This window comes from Symphalangus syndactylus, chromosome 8, assembly GCF_028878055.3.
Source record: "Symphalangus syndactylus isolate Jambi chromosome 8, NHGRI_mSymSyn1-v2.1_pri, whole genome shotgun sequence".
Lineage (NCBI taxonomy): Eukaryota > Metazoa > Chordata > Mammalia > Primates > Hylobatidae > Symphalangus > Symphalangus syndactylus.
The window spans coordinates 80,023,191-80,040,494 of record NC_072430.2 but is presented as its reverse complement, the minus strand read 5'-3'; the positions used below and the strand labels follow the sequence as shown (position 1 = coordinate 80,040,494).

The 17,304-nt window shown below is 39.6% G+C and overlaps 2 protein-coding genes and 1 long non-coding RNA gene across 8 annotated transcripts in view; 2 read left to right on the top strand and 1 right to left on the bottom strand.

The window, feature by feature from the left end:
* LOC134737350 (uncharacterized) overlaps positions 1 to 3,339 on the top strand; it is a 49,267-nt gene extending 45,928 nt beyond the window's left edge. The window contains exon 3 of the long non-coding RNA XR_010122180.1: positions 2,814 to 3,339. This is a non-coding gene — a long non-coding RNA (uncharacterized lncRNA). The remainder of the gene's footprint in view (positions 1 to 2,813) is intronic.
* Positions 1 to 17,304, bottom strand: part of LOC129488080 (thymosin beta-4-like) — a 272,872-nt gene that overhangs the window by 9,051 nt on the left and 246,517 nt on the right. The gene's annotated exons all lie outside the window — the stretch shown is intronic.
* LNPK (lunapark, ER junction formation factor) overlaps positions 6,946 to 17,304 on the top strand; it is an 83,009-nt gene continuing 72,650 nt past the window's right edge. Inside the window, exons 1-3 of one of the 6 annotated variants that reach the window (XM_055289807.2) lie at positions 6,946 to 7,246; positions 11,279 to 11,410; positions 14,939 to 15,027. In XM_055289807.2, coding sequence (XP_055145782.1) covers positions 15,001 to 15,027 — 27 coding nt within the window. In that variant the 5' untranslated portion in view covers positions 6,946 to 7,246; positions 11,279 to 11,410; positions 14,939 to 15,000. Of the gene's footprint in view, positions 7,247 to 7,412; positions 7,604 to 11,278; positions 11,411 to 14,938; positions 15,033 to 17,304 lie in introns of those variants that run through there. The other 5 variants (XM_055289809.2, XM_055289808.2, XM_055289812.2 and 2 more) reach the window with 5 other exon arrangements.

Genomic DNA, 17,304 nt, shown 5'->3' with positions numbered 1-17,304 from the left:
CCATTTTTTTTCAAAGTCAGCAATGATGCACCAAGCCTTTCTTTCTTTTTTTTTTTTTTTTTGAGATGGAGTCTCGCACTGTCACCCAGGCTGGAGTGCAGTGGTGCGATCTCAGCTCACTGCAACCTCTGCCTCCTGGGTTCAAGAGATCCTCCTGCCTCAGCTTCCAAAGTAGCTGGGACCACAGGCATGTGCCACCACGCCCAGCCGATTTTTGTATTTTTGGTGGAGACAGGGTTTCACCGTATTACCCAGTGGAGACAAGGTTTCACCATGTTGCTGGTCTCGAACTCCTGAGCTCAAGCAATCTGCCCGCCTCAGCCTCCCAAAGTGCTAAGATTACAGGTGTGAGCCACAACGTGGTGGCATCAAGCCTTTTTTATGATTTGAATGTCTCTGATCTTTCTGCCTCATCTTTTCTTTTTTGCCACATCTGACTGACTCCAGCTGAAGAAATTTCTTTTTATGAGGGCTCAAGTGGTTAGATTGGGCCAACCAGATATCCACAATAATTTCCCTACTTTAAGATCTATAAATTTAATTACATCTGTACATTCTTAGCAGTGCCTAGATTAGTGTTTTACTGACTAGGGGTGGAAAACTTGGAGGGACTTTAGAATTCTGCCTCCTATAACATACACGATCTATATAATGAAAATGATAAAATTTTTGGAAAACATATATGAGGACACTTGAACAAATGCAGACTACCGAAAGGAAAGGCTCATATAGAAGAATATTGTTTTCCCTGAAATTAATATACAAACAGAAATTTTAATAAAAATCCACATAGAGTTTTGGGGGTACTTGATAACTTGATTCCAAAAACAAGAAGAATAAATGGGTAAAAAAGACAACTGAATAGGAAAAAGAAAGTGTATTCCCCAACTGATTTTATGAAGGTAGCTAGCATAATTTGATACCAAATTCAGAGAAAGACATTACCAAAAGAAAAATTACAGGTCAGTCTTATTTGTGAGATCCCCTGAAATCTTAAACAAAATGTTAGTATACTGAATCCAGCAACATGCAAAAAAGATAATAGATCAATGGAAAGAATACCAAGGTCAGAAACAACTCCATACTTATATGACTACTTGGTTCATGATCAAGATGGCACTGCAGGGTAGGGCAGAGAGGACCATCTTTCAACAAATGGTGCTAGTCTACTTTTCCACATGGAAGGGGTTGGGGATCTATATATGCCTCCCTTTCTCCATATGTAAGAACATTAATTGCAGGTCTGCCTAGACCAAAATTTAAAAAGCAAAGCAATAAAATTTTAGAAGACAGTATAAAAGTCTTAATGATCTTAGGGTTGGAAAAGATTTCTTTTTTTTTTTTTTTGAGACGGAGTCTCGCTCTGTCGCCCAGAGACTGGAGTGCAGTGGTGCGATCTCGGCTCACTGCAAGCTCCACCTCCCAGGTTCACGCCATTCTCCTGCCTCAGCCTCCCGAGTAGCTGGGACTACAGGCGCCCGCCACCATGCCCGGCTATTTTTTTGTATTTTTAGTAGAGACGGGGTTTCACCGTGTTATCCAGGATGGTCTCAATCTCCTGACCTCGTGATCCGCCCTCCTCGGCCTCCCAAAGTGCGGGGAATACAGGCGTGAGCCACCGTGCCCGGCTGGAAAAGATTTCTTAAATAGGATACAGATATCATTAATCATAAGGGAAGAGTGATGAATTTTACTCCATTGACAACTTGGTTTCATCAAAAGACATTAAGACAGTGAAAGTACAAGCCACAAAGTGGGAAAAACATTTGCAGCACATATAATCAATAAAACTTGTTTCAACATTATATAACGGATTAATACAAAAAATAAGAAAAATGCAAACAACCCAACAGAAAAATGGGGAAAGACCTAAACAATTAGACAATGCTCATATAAAAAGGGGCTATTCTTCATTAAAAATCAGCGAAATGCAAAATAAAGCCACAATAAAACAGCATTACACATTCATTAGAGTAATAAAACTTAAGATGTCTGACAATATCAAGTGTTGGTGAGGATGCAGTGCAACAGAAACTTTTGTATATTGTTGTTGGTTATATAAATTGGTACAATCATTTTCGAAAATTTTGGCATGATCTTGTAAAACTGAATATATTAATATATACATGCTCTACAAACCAGGAATTACATACCAAGGTAAAGGCTCCAAGGAAATCTGTTTATATGCTCCAGAATATATATAAATATATATACATTTACACACACACACACACATATGTACTTAAAGAGAACATACATATGTGTGTGTGTTTACACAAACTTTCACAGCAGCATTGCTTATAATAGCCTGAAGCTAGAAATAGCCTATATGTCCATCAGCAGTAGAATAAATTATGATACACCAATGCAATATAGTAACCTACAGCAATGAAAATGAATAAACTACAGCCATATCAACATGGGTAAATCTTAAAGACAGATTGATCAAAAAAGTTCAAGACATGTAAATGAAAAGCTTACTCTGTGATTCCATTTACATAGAGCTCAAAAATAATATTGTTTAAGGATGAGTAATTAGGCAGTAAAACTAGAAAAAAACCAAGAAAGTAAATATGGTAATAATCACAATGTGGCCATCTCTAGGCACTTGAAGGTTATAAGGGAAGGAGAACATTGGGGCCTTTTGGAGTGTTGAATGTTCTACTTTGGCCCGTATGGGGTTACATGAGTGTGTTATCGTGCTAAATAGTATACTTTAGTTTTAGAAACTTTTCTGTATGCTTGCCATCACCAACAAATCATTCTAATCTTTTTTTTTCTTCATACGTTCTGATTCTTCCTCTATTCAAAAGCATCTACAGTGTCTCACAGAGACTTGGAATTGCTACAGCAACACTACAAGGAGAACAAATAATTGAAGGGGTTCAGAATAAGCTACCATGGCATAAACGTTATTTTGAGCTGAAGGACTTGAGTTCCTGAAATCCCTTATGTGCCTAAAAGCAAAGCCTCCCCAAAGAACTCAATTGTAATAAATCCCCTCCTGGGGCGCAACTCTAATATTTTCTTCTCTGAGGAGACATCTGCACCACACCCAGACATTGCTACAAAACTATCGTATCTTCCATCTATTCTCCTAAAAGTCCATTTATCTTTCCAAAAAGTGTTTTGTTCTCTCTAAATGCTTCGTCTCTCCCTCACTTCCTTTGAAGAAGTCATTTACTCTCCTAGAAGGGCCTCTCTGCCCTTCTTTGTCCTCTATTAAGATGGTATATAAGCTCCAAATTCTAACCACCTAGGGTCAGTTATTTGTGAATTTCTCTTTCTCCCTCTCTCTCTGTGTGTGTACATATGTAATTAAATGTCTTTTTTCTCTTGCTATCTTTGTTGTTTTAATTTGTAGGCCCCCAAAGAGGAAACATGAGAGCGCAGAGGAAAAGTTTTTCCTCCCTGACACAGCTCAGTCTTTAAAAACACTTCCAAAGTCGGCTCTCAAAAACAAAAAAGCCTTGTCAAGACTGAAACATAGCATTTGACCCAATTTCTCTCCCAGCTCTGGCCACAGAGATTGGCTGAAAAACACCTGAACCAGGAGTAGAATGAAAGACAGGGTGCTGGAAATAACATTGAAAAAGATTTGGGGGCCAGGAGGGAACAATGGGCCTTGATAAGAACGGTGGAAAAAGAGACTATCTAAGTGGGCTGAGTGCCATTTCAGTGGACAGGGCAGAAGGCCTAGGCTAAGAGCTGTTATCATCGCAGACTGTGAGAGCTGCCTGCTGCCTAAATATGCATCAACCAGCAAGGGACATCCACTTTCCTCTGGGCTGCCCAGTGGGAAACACAGAACACCTCTGTCAAAGATGAAGAGTGAGGTCTTGGACCACCTGACATGGTACCATGTTCCTTTTCCCATTCCTCACAACCCTTCTATCCCTATAGATTTAGTCTGCAGGGCCCGAGAATCTATATTTCAATAAGCACTGTGGTGACTCTTATGCAGGTAGCCTCTGGCACTGGCACACCACTTTCCAGAGAAACTCAGCAATAGGAAGAATCTCCAGTGGCATTCGTCAAAAAATCCACATTTCCAGGCCCCTTATACCAGACAAGTGAAATCAGAATCTCTAGGGGATAAGCCTGAGAATTTGAGTTTTTGATAAGGGGCACTGGTGACTCTCAGAGAAGTCTGGGAAACTGCTCTAGTTTAAAATTCTGTTCTCAATATATTTATTTTTATTTATTTATTTATTTATTTATTTTGAGACTGAGTTTTGCTCGTTGCCCAGGCTGGAGTGCAAATGGTGACATCTCAGCTCACTGCAACCCTCTGGCTCCCGGGTTCAAGTGCTTCTAAATATGTTTAAAAACAAAACATCTTATTTACAATAAAGATAACTGTATTTTGAAAAAATAAGTACCCTACAGAAAATAACAAATTGCAAATGGTAATATATATTTTTTTCTCCAGCCCAGTGCTGCAGACCTAAAGATCCAATGTTTACATCTTCCCTTGAAGTCACAAAAACATCTTAAACTTAACATGTTCGAATTGAAATTACCCTCTTCCCCCAAACCTGGCTCTCTTCCAGTGTCTTCCATATCTCAATGATGGCATTACTATCCACTGGGTCTGCTAGAAATTCTGAGTTATCTGACTCCTCCCTCTCCCTCAGTCCTCATCCCACCCCATGATATTTGAATCCATCACCAAGACCTTCCACTTTATTTCCTTCCTATTGTTCCATTTCCCCTACTTCTGTCCATTTCCTTGTTCCTACCCCAATCCACTTGCATGCCTACCAACACTAACACCACTCATAGATTTAATTAGTCCAGTGCTGGCTCTGCTTGTGCTCCCACATTGCAGCTGGAATGATCTTTTCAAAACACAGATCCGATCATGTCAAATGCCCTCCCCCTCCCTTTTTCTCTTAAGATTACAGTTCTTAATATGGCCAATAAGACTCTGCTTAGTCTGGTCTCCAGCTTCAAACTGGGGCACTTTCTCCCTGCAACATAGGCTCTAGCCACAATAGCCTCCTTTCAGTCTCTCAGGCTTGCAGTGTTCCCTTCTGACAAAAAGGCTTTACACATGATATTCCGTTTCCCACTCTCCCTTTTTCAGTTTCTCATCTTTCGGATCTCCATTCTAGTGTGACTTCCTCAAAGAAGCCTTACCTAACCTCTCTGACCATACCAATGAATGCCACTTATGTAAGTTCTCACAGCACCTAGATAAATTCAACCTATTTGTTAAACTAGACCATTTAAAACTCCATTGGTTAGAGCAATTTGTTTCCTCTCTCCAAGTATTCTCTGGTGTTCTTCTCTGTTGTTCTTTGTATTTCACTTCTTTAGACCCTATCCCAGAACAATTTCAGGGTTAGTAGGGGATAACTCTTGACATTTGGACTCTGCTAAAGCAGCACCTTCACTGGCTTTCTCACATCCTCTCTGGCTGCTGTTTTCTTATCATTTTCCAATACCGTGAACATTAGCCTCCATCACAGCACTTATTTAGTCTGCATTGTATTTTTTTTTTAAGGTTTCTCTCACTAGTGTCAGCTGCTTTAGGACAGCTGGTTTATTTATCTCTGTATCCTCAGCAGTTAACACAGGGCCTTGTCAATAAATACTTGGAACCACCCTGTAGCCTGAAGTCCAGCCACAATAGTGTGTATGTTGATTTCTCTGCCTGTAATGTCTTTCCCTCACTTTATTTGCTCGATGAACTATTCTTGATATAAAGGAGGCAGTGGTTTAGTGTTACCTTCAACAGTGTACATAATCTTTCTACATTTCAGTTTCCTCATTTGAAAAATGATACTAAAAAGGTTGTTGGGAGGATTAAAACAGTTAATGATCAAATACTTCTTTCCCTTCTCTTGCCAGGTCAAATCTCTACTCTTGGTAGAGCAATTCCCTAGGGAATTTTATCTCACGATTAGGTTTTTGGAATCTCGTGCATCCAGACAGCTCTTCTCTGTCCCCTCCCTACCGTTTTTTTAGAGGTGGGGTGTCGCTTGGTAGCCCAGGCTGGAGTACAGACGTTGATGGCTCAACTGAAACCAGAGGACACATTATTGTCAAGTGGAAAGCCGCTCTTCCCAGTCTTCTTAGGAAAGGAGATCTTTCTGCGGTGAGATATATTTGCAAAACTGCACAGGACTTTAATACTTTGCAACAGCAAAGGTTGAAAAACAAAACGGCTAAATTTCCATATCAAAACAGGTGAAATGTTTCTGTTCATTTTCTTCTACATTTGGAAAGTGCCTGATCCACAGTGACACACTAAACTTTAGTTCCCTTCCCCTCATCCTTGCAAGTGTACAGAACTGTAACTACATATTTAGGCAATTAGGGCAAGCAAATTGCACAGTGAATTACGTGGTAGCTTCTAGTATAATAAATTTTCTTACCAAACAATGCTCAGTTGCTTGACAACCTGTTTGCATCGTCAAAGTTTAAATGTAACATATTAAAACTATCATAACTCTTTAAAAATCATCGAAACTTTTTTGTGTATAAAAAATAAAAAATAGAATAAAAATAAAAAAAAATAGAAAAAAAACCCATGAAAAATGTTTGCACATGGGGTAAAGCATGTAAAAGGGGTAAAGCATGATAAAAACCTTCGCTGAAGTTTCCCTGCTCACACATTACTGTGTGCACGTCTAGTCTTTTTCTCATTCAGGCATCATTTGTTGTTTGTCTTTTCCAGTTGAGGAGGACACTTAATACCATTTAGGCAGCGTTTCAAATCCGAGTCAAATATAGCCTGAGTGGTTTTTTGTGGGTCCACCTATCAGGGCCTGTGAAGAGTGTTCTTGGGGTTAAGAGTTCTAAGATAGAAAACTCAGCTTATGCTGTTACCGGCAGGTTTTAAAGCAACATGATATGGCGTTTGAAGCTTACCTCACACCGGTGAGGTAAGCGTCCAGTCATCAAATGACCCTTTTTGACGTCCATGAGTGACAGAGCCTCAAGCACTCCTGGGGACCAGGCTGACTTTTCTCCACTGGCTTGGTTGGGAACTGGCTTCTTTGGAGCTGTGTAGTCTTAACTTGCTCTGCTGCTGGCTGGCTGACAGCTGATGGGGGACTCCTCAGGACGGACTCCCTTCCAGACGCACCCATCTCCATCCTCCTCAACTCCCCAACCTTTGTCCTCCCCACTCTTCGCTCGCGCGGCGGTCTGAGACCACCAGGACCAGTTTCAGAGGTTTCCTTCTCCAGCTAGACTTGGCAGAACAGGCTTTAAAAGCAAAGGAGGCAGCGGAAGAGTAAGAAATAACTATACTCTAAGAGTCATAATAAATGGCAGTACATAACTGCGACACGACACCGAGCAGCCTAAGCTGGCTGCGGAGGCCACAGACACAAGATCCTAACCTCCCGGCCGACCCGCCCCAACAACTACCCGCCCGGGGTACGGTCACGTGACGGGGGAGCGGCGCGCGCCGGCCGCGGCGCCAATTGGCGAGCGGCTGGAGCGCGGGGTTTCATGGGAAGGAGTTGGCCGGGCCTGTCTCTCTGTCAGTGGCGGCTGCTGCCTGCTCTGGAGGCACGGTAGGCTGGGCGGTGGCGGCCGAGACTGGCGGTGGTGGACGCCCGGGCCGGGCTGCGCCCGCTTCTTGCAGGTAGAACGCTCAAGGGGAGGGCATTTGGGAGGGCTCTGTAGCGGGGAGGCATGCTGAGCTGTGCCCCTGGGAAATAAGCTGTGGGTTCCCCGCTTGCCTATCCTTGGTGCCCCCGCCTCCTGCTAAGTGGCCTGGAGCTCTGCGGTGGCTGCTAGTCAGGCTGCACGGTGGTGCGCGGAGACCCAGGCTCGCCGCGTTGTTTCCTGGATTTCCCAGCACACTGGCAGTGGTGGTGCTGGAGTCTCGAAACCCTTTTCTCCCCTCTAGGGCTGGTAGTTTCTCCAGCTCGGTTCTAGGAGATTCCAGGTGGTGACTGGCTTGAGCCCCAGCTCTTTGGCCCAACTGTGTCGAGCTTACCGCGACACAGGTGGGGCAAAGAGGTCAGAAGGTCCCAAACTAGCATTTCCTACGCTCAGCTGTCCGCTTTGAGCGTTCTTTCCGCCTCTCTTTCTGAGTTGTGCGGTGGCTCCAAGAGTTGGAAAGACCAGAAGGGACTGAAAACTGTCAGTGTCATGCTGCCTGGCTGTAGCGTGTGGGCGTGGAGTACGTGCTACTTAGAGAAGAGGCTCTCCAACCGTTGTCCTTATTTCAGGGATGGTGGGCTGTGAGGTGCAGGGGTAGGGCGAAGATGTATGGTATCAGAGGCGTGGCAGGAGGAGAAAAACCTAAATTCCATCTGTTCATAGTTACGGATTGAGAAAGAGTTGAAATTGGTCAACTCAGCTTTGCTGATGGTGCTTTCACAGTAGTACTAAGCAAGACCCGTGAATCACTGAGTTTTTCATGTTCTGCTTTTCCCACTTGGCCTCCGGTGTGTGTTGCTCGGTGTCTACTGTTTTCTCCTTTCTTTATGGCCTGGGTGTCAGCATTGACAAAATTGACTCTATTCAACAGCGGTTTGGTGGATGTGAGTAAGCTTGGTTTCAGGAATATATTCAAACTGGCAGGGAATGCTCATTTCTTTTCCTTAGCAGCCCCCAGAAGACCATGTTGACTTTTAACACATTTTCTTAAACAGGAGTGGTGCGTTTAAAATTAGAATTTTAAGGTTGTCTGTTATCTATTGAGATCAACTCAGTAATGATGTTAATAAACTTATATAGTGTTTATATGTTATAACATATAAACAAAAAAATACAAGAAAAGGAGAAGTTATATGGCTATTAAAAATATATGACTTCATATAGAAATATTTATAATCAAATAGTAATTTTTTGGTGGTATTCTGATGAAAATTGACTTACCATGAAAGCAAGCACTAATCATTATATATTAAGAGTGCTTAATATATAATAGAGGTGTACTTCTTTTCATTAAAATTCTTTTTGAGGAGCAATAAATGTGGCTTGGGCTATTTCAGAATTGTCTTTTCAGTTAGGACATTTGAAAGTTAGAGTTCTAGAATAAATCACCTTTACTCTTCAATTGTGTAGTATAATATGTTATGGAGGTACTGTTGATGGTGATTAACTTTGGAATTTGATAAACATAAAACTTCCTTTGCTGTTTCCTTCAAAGGCCTACAAGGTTATTTAATGGCAGAGTCTACAGAATTTTTTGCTCTATTTCTTATACTAGAGAAAATGAGAGCAATCTATTTTAGTAAAAATACAAACTGTAATATAATTTTCCAATTTTAGAATTATGAAATAGGTGCTTTCTTTATAAGAAGTTAGAAAGAAATGTGTTTCATATAAATACGTGTGTTTTCTGGTAATAATAATGGCTACAATTTATTAAGCAGTTACTACCATGTGTCGGACACTGTGCCTAATGATACATAATTTCATTTAATTTATACAATTCTATGAAGTGTAGATATTTTTACCGTTTTGCAAATGCAATAACTGAGGCGTGCAGAGTTTAAGTAATCTGCTCAAGATTGCATAGCTAGTATGTGGTTGAGCCATATTTTGAATCCAGATCTATTTTTTTTTTTTTTTTTTTGTGAGGCATTTTTTTTTTTTTTTTTTTTTATACTTTAGGGTTTTAGGGTACATGTGCACAATGTGCAGGTTTGTTACATATGTATCCATGTGCCATGTTGATTTCCTGCACCATTAACTCGTCATTTAGCATTAGGTGTATCTCCTAATGCTGTCCCTCCCCCCTCCCCCCACCCCACAACAGTCCCCGGAGCGTGATGTTCCCCTTCCTGTGTCCATGAGTTCTCATTGTTCAATTCCCACCTATGAGTGAGAACATGCGGTGTTTGGTTTTTTGTCCTTGCGTTAGTTTACTGAGAATGATGTTTTCCAGTTTCATCCATGTCCCTACAAAGGACACGAACTCATCATTTTTTATGGCTGCATAGTATTCCATGGTGTATATGTGCCACATTTTCTTAATCCAGTCTATCGTTGTTGGACATTTGGGTTGGTTCCAACTCTTTGCTATTGTGAATAGTGCCGCAATAAACATACGTGTGCATGTGTCTTTATAGCAGCATGATTTATAGTCCTTTGGGTATATACCCAGTAATGGGATGGCTGGGTCAAATGGTATTTCTAGTTGTAGATCCCTGAGGAATCGCCACACTGACTTCCACAATGGTTGAACTAGTTTACAGTCCCACCAACAGTGTAAAAGTGTTCCTATTTCTCCACATCCTCTCCAGCACCTGTTGTTTCCTGATTTTTTAATAATGGCCATTCTAACTGGTGTGAGATGGTATCTCACTGTGGTTTTGATTTGCATTTCTCTGATGGCCAGTGATGATGAGCATTTCTTCATGTGTTTTTTGGCTGCATAAATGTCTTCTTTTGAGAAGTGTCTGTTCATGTCCTCTGCCCACTTTTTGATGGGGTTGTTTGTTTTTTTCTTGCTATTTTATTACATTATTTTAATGTGTCTTGGAGTGAGGTGAAAATTTAAGAAAAACATTTCCCAAGATTTAAAATTCTGACACCCAAACCTGAGTGTAAATAGCCATTAGTAGAAAACATTCAAATAAGGTGGTCGACATTATTGTTCATGGAAAAACACATTTAGGTCGGGTGGGGTTGCTCACGCCTGTAATCTCAGCACTTTGGGAGGCCAAGGCAGGCGGATCACTTGAGGTCAGGAGTTCAAGACCAGCCTGGGCAACATGGTGAAACCCTGTATCTACTAAAAACACAAAAATTAGCCGGGAGTGGTGGCACACACCTGTAATCCCAGCTACATGGGTGGCTGAGGCAGGAGAATCACTTGATCCCAGGAGGCAGTGGTTGCAATGAGCTGAGATTGTGCCACTGCACTCCAACCTGGGCAACAGACTGAGTGAGACTCAGTCTCAACAAAAGAAAAACACACTTAGATGCACCCCGCTCTTAAGGTCATGACAGGTCCTGTTGTGGTATCAGATCAGAGTGGAAATAAACACTCTGTACATGTTCATGGGAGAGTTCTTGGAGAAAAGTCACTTGGGGTTGAACCATCTGTCCAATCCAGGGCAAGCAAATTGATTTATGACTCAGAAGGAAATGCAAGGTTATTCAGTTCCCATGTATTTTCCATGTATTTGAAAGAAAGGAGAGATGGGTTAGAAAATAGCTACAACCACAGCAGTAAAAACAGTTTGTATTGAGCAATCACTATGTGCCAAGCACTGTTGTAAATAGGTTAGAATACATTATGTCATTGAAGTCTTTCAACAGTTAAGAGGGTCCTTAACTATCTATCCCTCTTTTACAGATGAGGAAATTGAGTAGCAGATAGGTTAAGTAACTGATTTGTCCAAGATTTCACAGTAAGTGATGGGCCACAGGACTTGGAGTTAAGATGTTTGGGTGGAAAGGAGAGAACCAGTGGTTGAATACAGAAGAGGTATGAAATTAAAGCTATGGAGAAATATTTGATTTAATTATTTAATTTTGTTATGTTTTCACGTCTGCTAGAAAGTACCACCTATTACATATGCATTACAGTAAAATAGTTCCTTTAATAACAGAATTTGATAGAAAAATTGCTAGAACAGTGCAGGTTGACTGTTCTTTGATTATGAACCTGAAAGCATGGATATGGCATTTAATGACTATCACTCTAATATTGTTTTAGAGTACAAATTTAAAAGCATAATCCCTTGCTTCAGGGGTCTTAGGGGCTAAGATGTAGATTGTTTCATTAATACCAAAACAATTCTTTAATCAAATAATTGTCAAAATTGGTATAGTGATATTATGCATGTATTTCATATTGTACTTACTTTAAAATTGATATGCAGTAAACAAGTAAAGGCTGTGCTTGCAGACTTCTAGTACCAGTTCTGTCCCTAGCTGGAGCTACATGATTTTGGCAAATCATTTAACTTCTCTTTAATGCAGATTTAAACACTGAAATGTAATCAAATAAAGGAATTGGGTTACATGATACATTGTACTAATACTGTTTCTTGTGCTTATTACTCACTTTTCATTTCAGTAGATTTATTTACCAACTATTTGATAATGTCAGAGGTGGTTTCATGTATTTTACATATAAATATTCAAATCTAATCTATACAAAGCAGACTTTATTTCTGATTTTGTGTTATTGGTAATAACTGGGTGCTTAAAAAATCAAAACTAAAATATTATGTTTGGCTCTGCTGCTTACTTTTTTTTTTTTTTTTCTTTGTGAGATGGAGTCTCACTCTGTGACCCAGGCTGGAGTGCAGTGGTGCGATCTTGGCTCACTGCAACCTCTGCCTCCTGGGTTCAAGCAATTCTCTGCCTCAGCCTCCCGGGTAGCTGGGATTATAGGCACCTGCCACCACGCCTGGCTAATTTTTGTACTTTTTTAGTAGAGACAGGGTTTCACCATCTTGGCCAGGCTGGTCTTGAACTCCTGACCTTGTGATCCACCCGCCTCGGCCTCCCAAAGTGTTGGGATTACAGGCATGAGCCACCGCGCCCGGCCTGCTTACTGTCTTTGGGATGTTACTTAGCATACCACTTCACTTCTCTTGCCTTAGATTTCTCATTTGTAAAATGGAGGGATAGTAGTATCTAAATGCTAAAATTAATATAAAGCATTTGGGCGGGGCGTGGTGGCTCACGCCTATAATCCCCAGCACTTTGAGAGACCGAGGTGGGCAGATCACTTGAGGCCAGGAGTTCGAGACCAACCTGGCAAACCAGGTGAAATCCCTGTCTCTACCAAAAAAAAATTAGCCGGGTGTGGTGGCCCATGCCTGTAGTCCCAGCTACACCTTTGGAGACCGAGATGGGAGAATTGCTTTAACCTTGGAGATGGAGGTTGTATTGAGCCAAGATCGCACCACTGCACTCCAGCCTGGGTGTCAGTGAGACCCTGTCTCAAAAAAAATTTATATTTATATATATACACACACACACACACACACACACACCCACACACACACAGCATTTGTTTTAGGGCTGCTAGAAATGAAGTACTAAGTGTTTAACTGATATTGGTGTTGTCATTAATTTCAAATATTAAAAATTCTGATCACAGTCTCAGGGTGTGATGGTTAGAAACTTGACATTGAAGGATATAATTCCACTTCAAACCAAAGTATGTAGGTTGGTTGTGTACAGAACACTGCTAGACACCATACACTTGTTCCAGAATAGTGGAATGATGTATATTTTGAGAATAACAAGTGATTCATATGAATCTACCCCCTTCACCCACCTTTTTGGTAGTTATTTTTAGCATCTCGAGGGTTTTTAGATTTACTTACTGTCATAATTCAGATAGAAATTTATAGTTTAATCATTAGAATTCCTAGGTTTTCTACAACCACATTTTAGAAATTTGAGTACTAAGCAAATACTAAATGATTAATAATATTTAGATTGCAACTTAAATATGACTTGAAACATTCATTATAGTTATAAACCTTAGAGTTTTTCAGGACAGATTATACGTGTTTCTGTCCTTAAAAATTACTTTGTGAGTGAAAGTATTTTACAGTTAGGCTTTTTGTTACTTTTCTGAGAAACTCCAAGATAGCTATGCCTTATGCTAATTACAATATATAAATAATTTTGCAGAGTGAGTGTTCTTACTTGATACTGGTATTATTTTGTGTTTACATTTATGGTTAAAAAATGTGAGAAGTATGACATAGGTAACCTTTTTGGAGGTGGAGAAGAAGTAGTTTTATACATTGGCAAGTATCTAACTGTAACCTGGTTAAAATATGTCAGTTTGAAATTATACTTTTACCATTTCAACTTAAAAGAATAAAAATTTATGTAATCATTGTCCAGTAAGTTGATTTAGAATATAATATTGTTGAGTCTATTATAAAACATTTGAGAGTCATACAAAAACAACTAAAATAAGTGGTTATAGAGCTAGCTGAATTGAAGGTCAGCTAGCTTCAGGGACTTATATACAATGTCAGGGAGAAATGTTTATTTGGGCATTGAACAGTAGTGTTTAGTAATAGAGGCTAGAAATCTGAAGATAAAGGGACTCTAGGCCATATTTCTTCTGAGCTATTGGGCAAATCACTAAACCTCTTTTCACTTAGTTTTCTTATCTGTGAGATGGTAATACTATAGACGATCCTGCGAGAAAGTGGTGGTATTATTAACTAATTAAGAGAAAAGAAAATTAAGGCTCAGAATCATTGTGATTTGCTAAAGGTCACAGATAGCCTTGTAATCCTTATTTTCTTATTCATAACTCAGTTGGCTTTCTCTTATTACTTGTAAGGTGATATTCTAAACATTGTAAAACACTTCTATTCCAGATAACTAGTTTAGTTGGGAGACAGCTGGATGGTAAAAATTATTTTATTTAAGTGTATACTATGAAAGTAGTATGGTAAAACTTTGTTACCAGAACAACATAGAGAACCTATTTTAAAGAATAGAAAATAGTGAAGTGGTAAGAATATACATTTCTAAACTGCATTGTCATTTAAAAAGCTTTTCAAAGTTTATTTTCCCTTTTAAATCTGTTCTGGTTTTGAAGAATGGATTTTTAAAAGGTGGGTTTGGTGGTTTGCAATGGCTCATGCCTATAATCCCAGCAGTTTGGGAGGCCGAGGCGGGCAGATCACTTGAGGCCAGGCGTAGTGGTGCGCACCTGTAGTCCCAGCTACTCAGGAGGCTGAGGCACAAGAATCGCTTAACCTGGGAGGCGGATGTTGCAGTGAGTTGAGATCTCGCTACTGCACTCCAGCCTGGGCAACACAGAGAGACTCCATCTCAAAAAAAAAAAAAAAAAAAGGAAAAAGGTAGACTCTATCCCAATAACTGTCTGTCTGAAATCAGATTCCATATATGTGGCATCCAAAGAAATTAATATTTCATAACATTTTTTAGGCAGTATTGCAACATCTATAGTGGGTATGCTGTGTGTTTAACTTAACATTTTAAATACTTGCTTTATTTCTAGCTGTGACTTCCTTTGGACGATTGATGATATTTATCATTGTGCCCAGTTTCTACAAATAAAAGATGGGTGGATTATTTTCTCGATGGAGGGTAAGGTACTTTTCCTTACAGCTAGTTCTTGAGTCTAATATAAAAGTGTCACGTAAAGCTATTTGTGAAAGTCTCCTTTGATTATAGCCTTGAATAGTAGTTTGCTATTTTCCTTAACTTTTTTTCTTCTCTTTTGAATTACTTTTCTATTTTTTTATTTTAATACTTCCATTTGTTCTGTAGGTGTCCAATGCCTCTGTTTAACAGAATTATTTCACTTGGATATATGAATTATTTTTATTTCTGTATTTCTGTATTTGCATGCAAATGGCTATCTTGTTTTCTTATACTTCCTAAGTTTCAAGCTTATTTGAAAGGTAGTTGAAAATAAGTATTCTAGGCCGGGCGCGGTGGCTCACGCCTATAATCCCAGCACTTTGGGAGGCTGAGGTGGGCAGATCATGAGTTCAGGAGTTCAAGACCAGCCTGGCCAACATGGTGAAACCCCGTCTCTACTAAAAACACAAAAATTAGCTCGGCATAGTGGTGCGCACCTGTAATCCCAGCTACTTGGGAGGCTGAGGCAGGAGAATGGCTTGAACCCAGAAGGTGGAGGTTGCAGTGAGCCGAGATTGTGCCCCTGCACTCCAGCCTGGGTGACAGAGCAAGACTCTGTCTCACGAAAAAAAAGTATTCTATACAATACTTGTTTTTTACAGACTATCTTTTTACTTGAAGCTTATCATAAATATTAACTAAAGTCACACTACATGTGCTTTTAGAAATTATAGGTTAAACAAAATTAGAAATGCAGTTTGATTTTATTGGATAAACTTTTAGAGGAAGTATCTTAAAGTTACAGCTGGAAAATATGAATTGTATAAATTATATAACTCCGTCTCTACTAAAAATACAAAAATTAGCTGGGTGGGGTGGTGGGCACCTGCAATCCCAGCTACTCAGGAGGCTGAGGCAGGATCGCTTCAATCCAGAAGGTGAAGGTTGCAGTGAGCCGAGATTGTGCCACTGCACTCCAGCCTGGGCGACAGAGCTAGACTCTGTCTCAAAAAAAAGAAAAAAAATTTATATAAATGCTCTTCTCAAATGTAAGAGGAGATAAAGTAGTCTAGGATAAACTACTTATTTTTTTTTTACTCCTTATTACCATGGAGTCTAACTATACTTGGTACATAATTTAGGTTTTGGGCTATTGTTGGAACAGCCTTGTTTTGAATCAGCATTATATTGACCTTGTTATGACCTTATAATAATCTGCTCAAGGATCAAATTTATCTCTTCTTGCTTTGTCTTTCATATTAAGTTGAACCATATGAAATTGCCAGTATTCACCTGCTTGGACTTAGCAAAATGTCAATTTCATATGGTTAACTCTAGTGTTAACAACTCTTATGGAAACTACAATGAACTGATATTCATTACCCTCTTGGATTGTTGAGTATGTAATTGGTAAATATTTTTTCAAGGGTTTTATGAGCGATTTTGGCTGGTTTTTATTCTAGACATATAAAAAATATCTTTGGCAAACAAGTATTCTTAGATGTCCTTTTAAAATCTGATCTGCAAAAAGTACTTTAGGAATTTAGAATGAAGATAGCCTGTTGATTTTGACCTCCAGAGTCTTAAGTGAACTTTTAGCTATAGCAAATCAGACCATTTTTAGTCCGTAAATTTTTTTAATGTGTTAATTCTTTTGAGTAATCATTCCTAAGTATTTTTTTTGGAGGAAAACGTGTTTTTTTTTAATTTTTAAATTAAATTAAATTAAATTTTTTTTTGAGATGGAGCCTTGCTCTGTCACCCAGGCTGGAGTGCAGTGGTGCGATCTCGGCTCACTGCAACCTCTGGCTCCCAGGTTCAATCAATTCTCATGCCTCAGCCTCCTGAGTAGCTGGGATTACAAGGGCATGCCACCATGCCCAGCTCATTTTTGGATTTTTAGTAGACCAGTTGGCCAAGCTGGTCTCAAACTCCTGACCCTAAGTGATCTGCCCACCTTGACCTCCCAAAGTGCAGGCAGGAGCCACTGTGCTTGGCCAAAATTTGTTTCTTTCTAGAACGGTGTGTTCTGTTGAGGTTAAGAATGGTAAAAATTGAGCTATCAGAATTAAAAGTCTTTGTAGGATTAAAAAAGTTAAGTAGGGAAATGCTTATTTCTTTAATCTTACGTAGTTCTGTTTGCAATTATAATTTTTATTTAAATCTTAGTTATAAACAAGAATGCATATTTGCTTGACAAGATTTGAGAAAATTTAATTTTGAAATAAATGTTCTTTAATTATATCAAAATGTAAAGGTTTGTGATAAGTTTTAATGCTG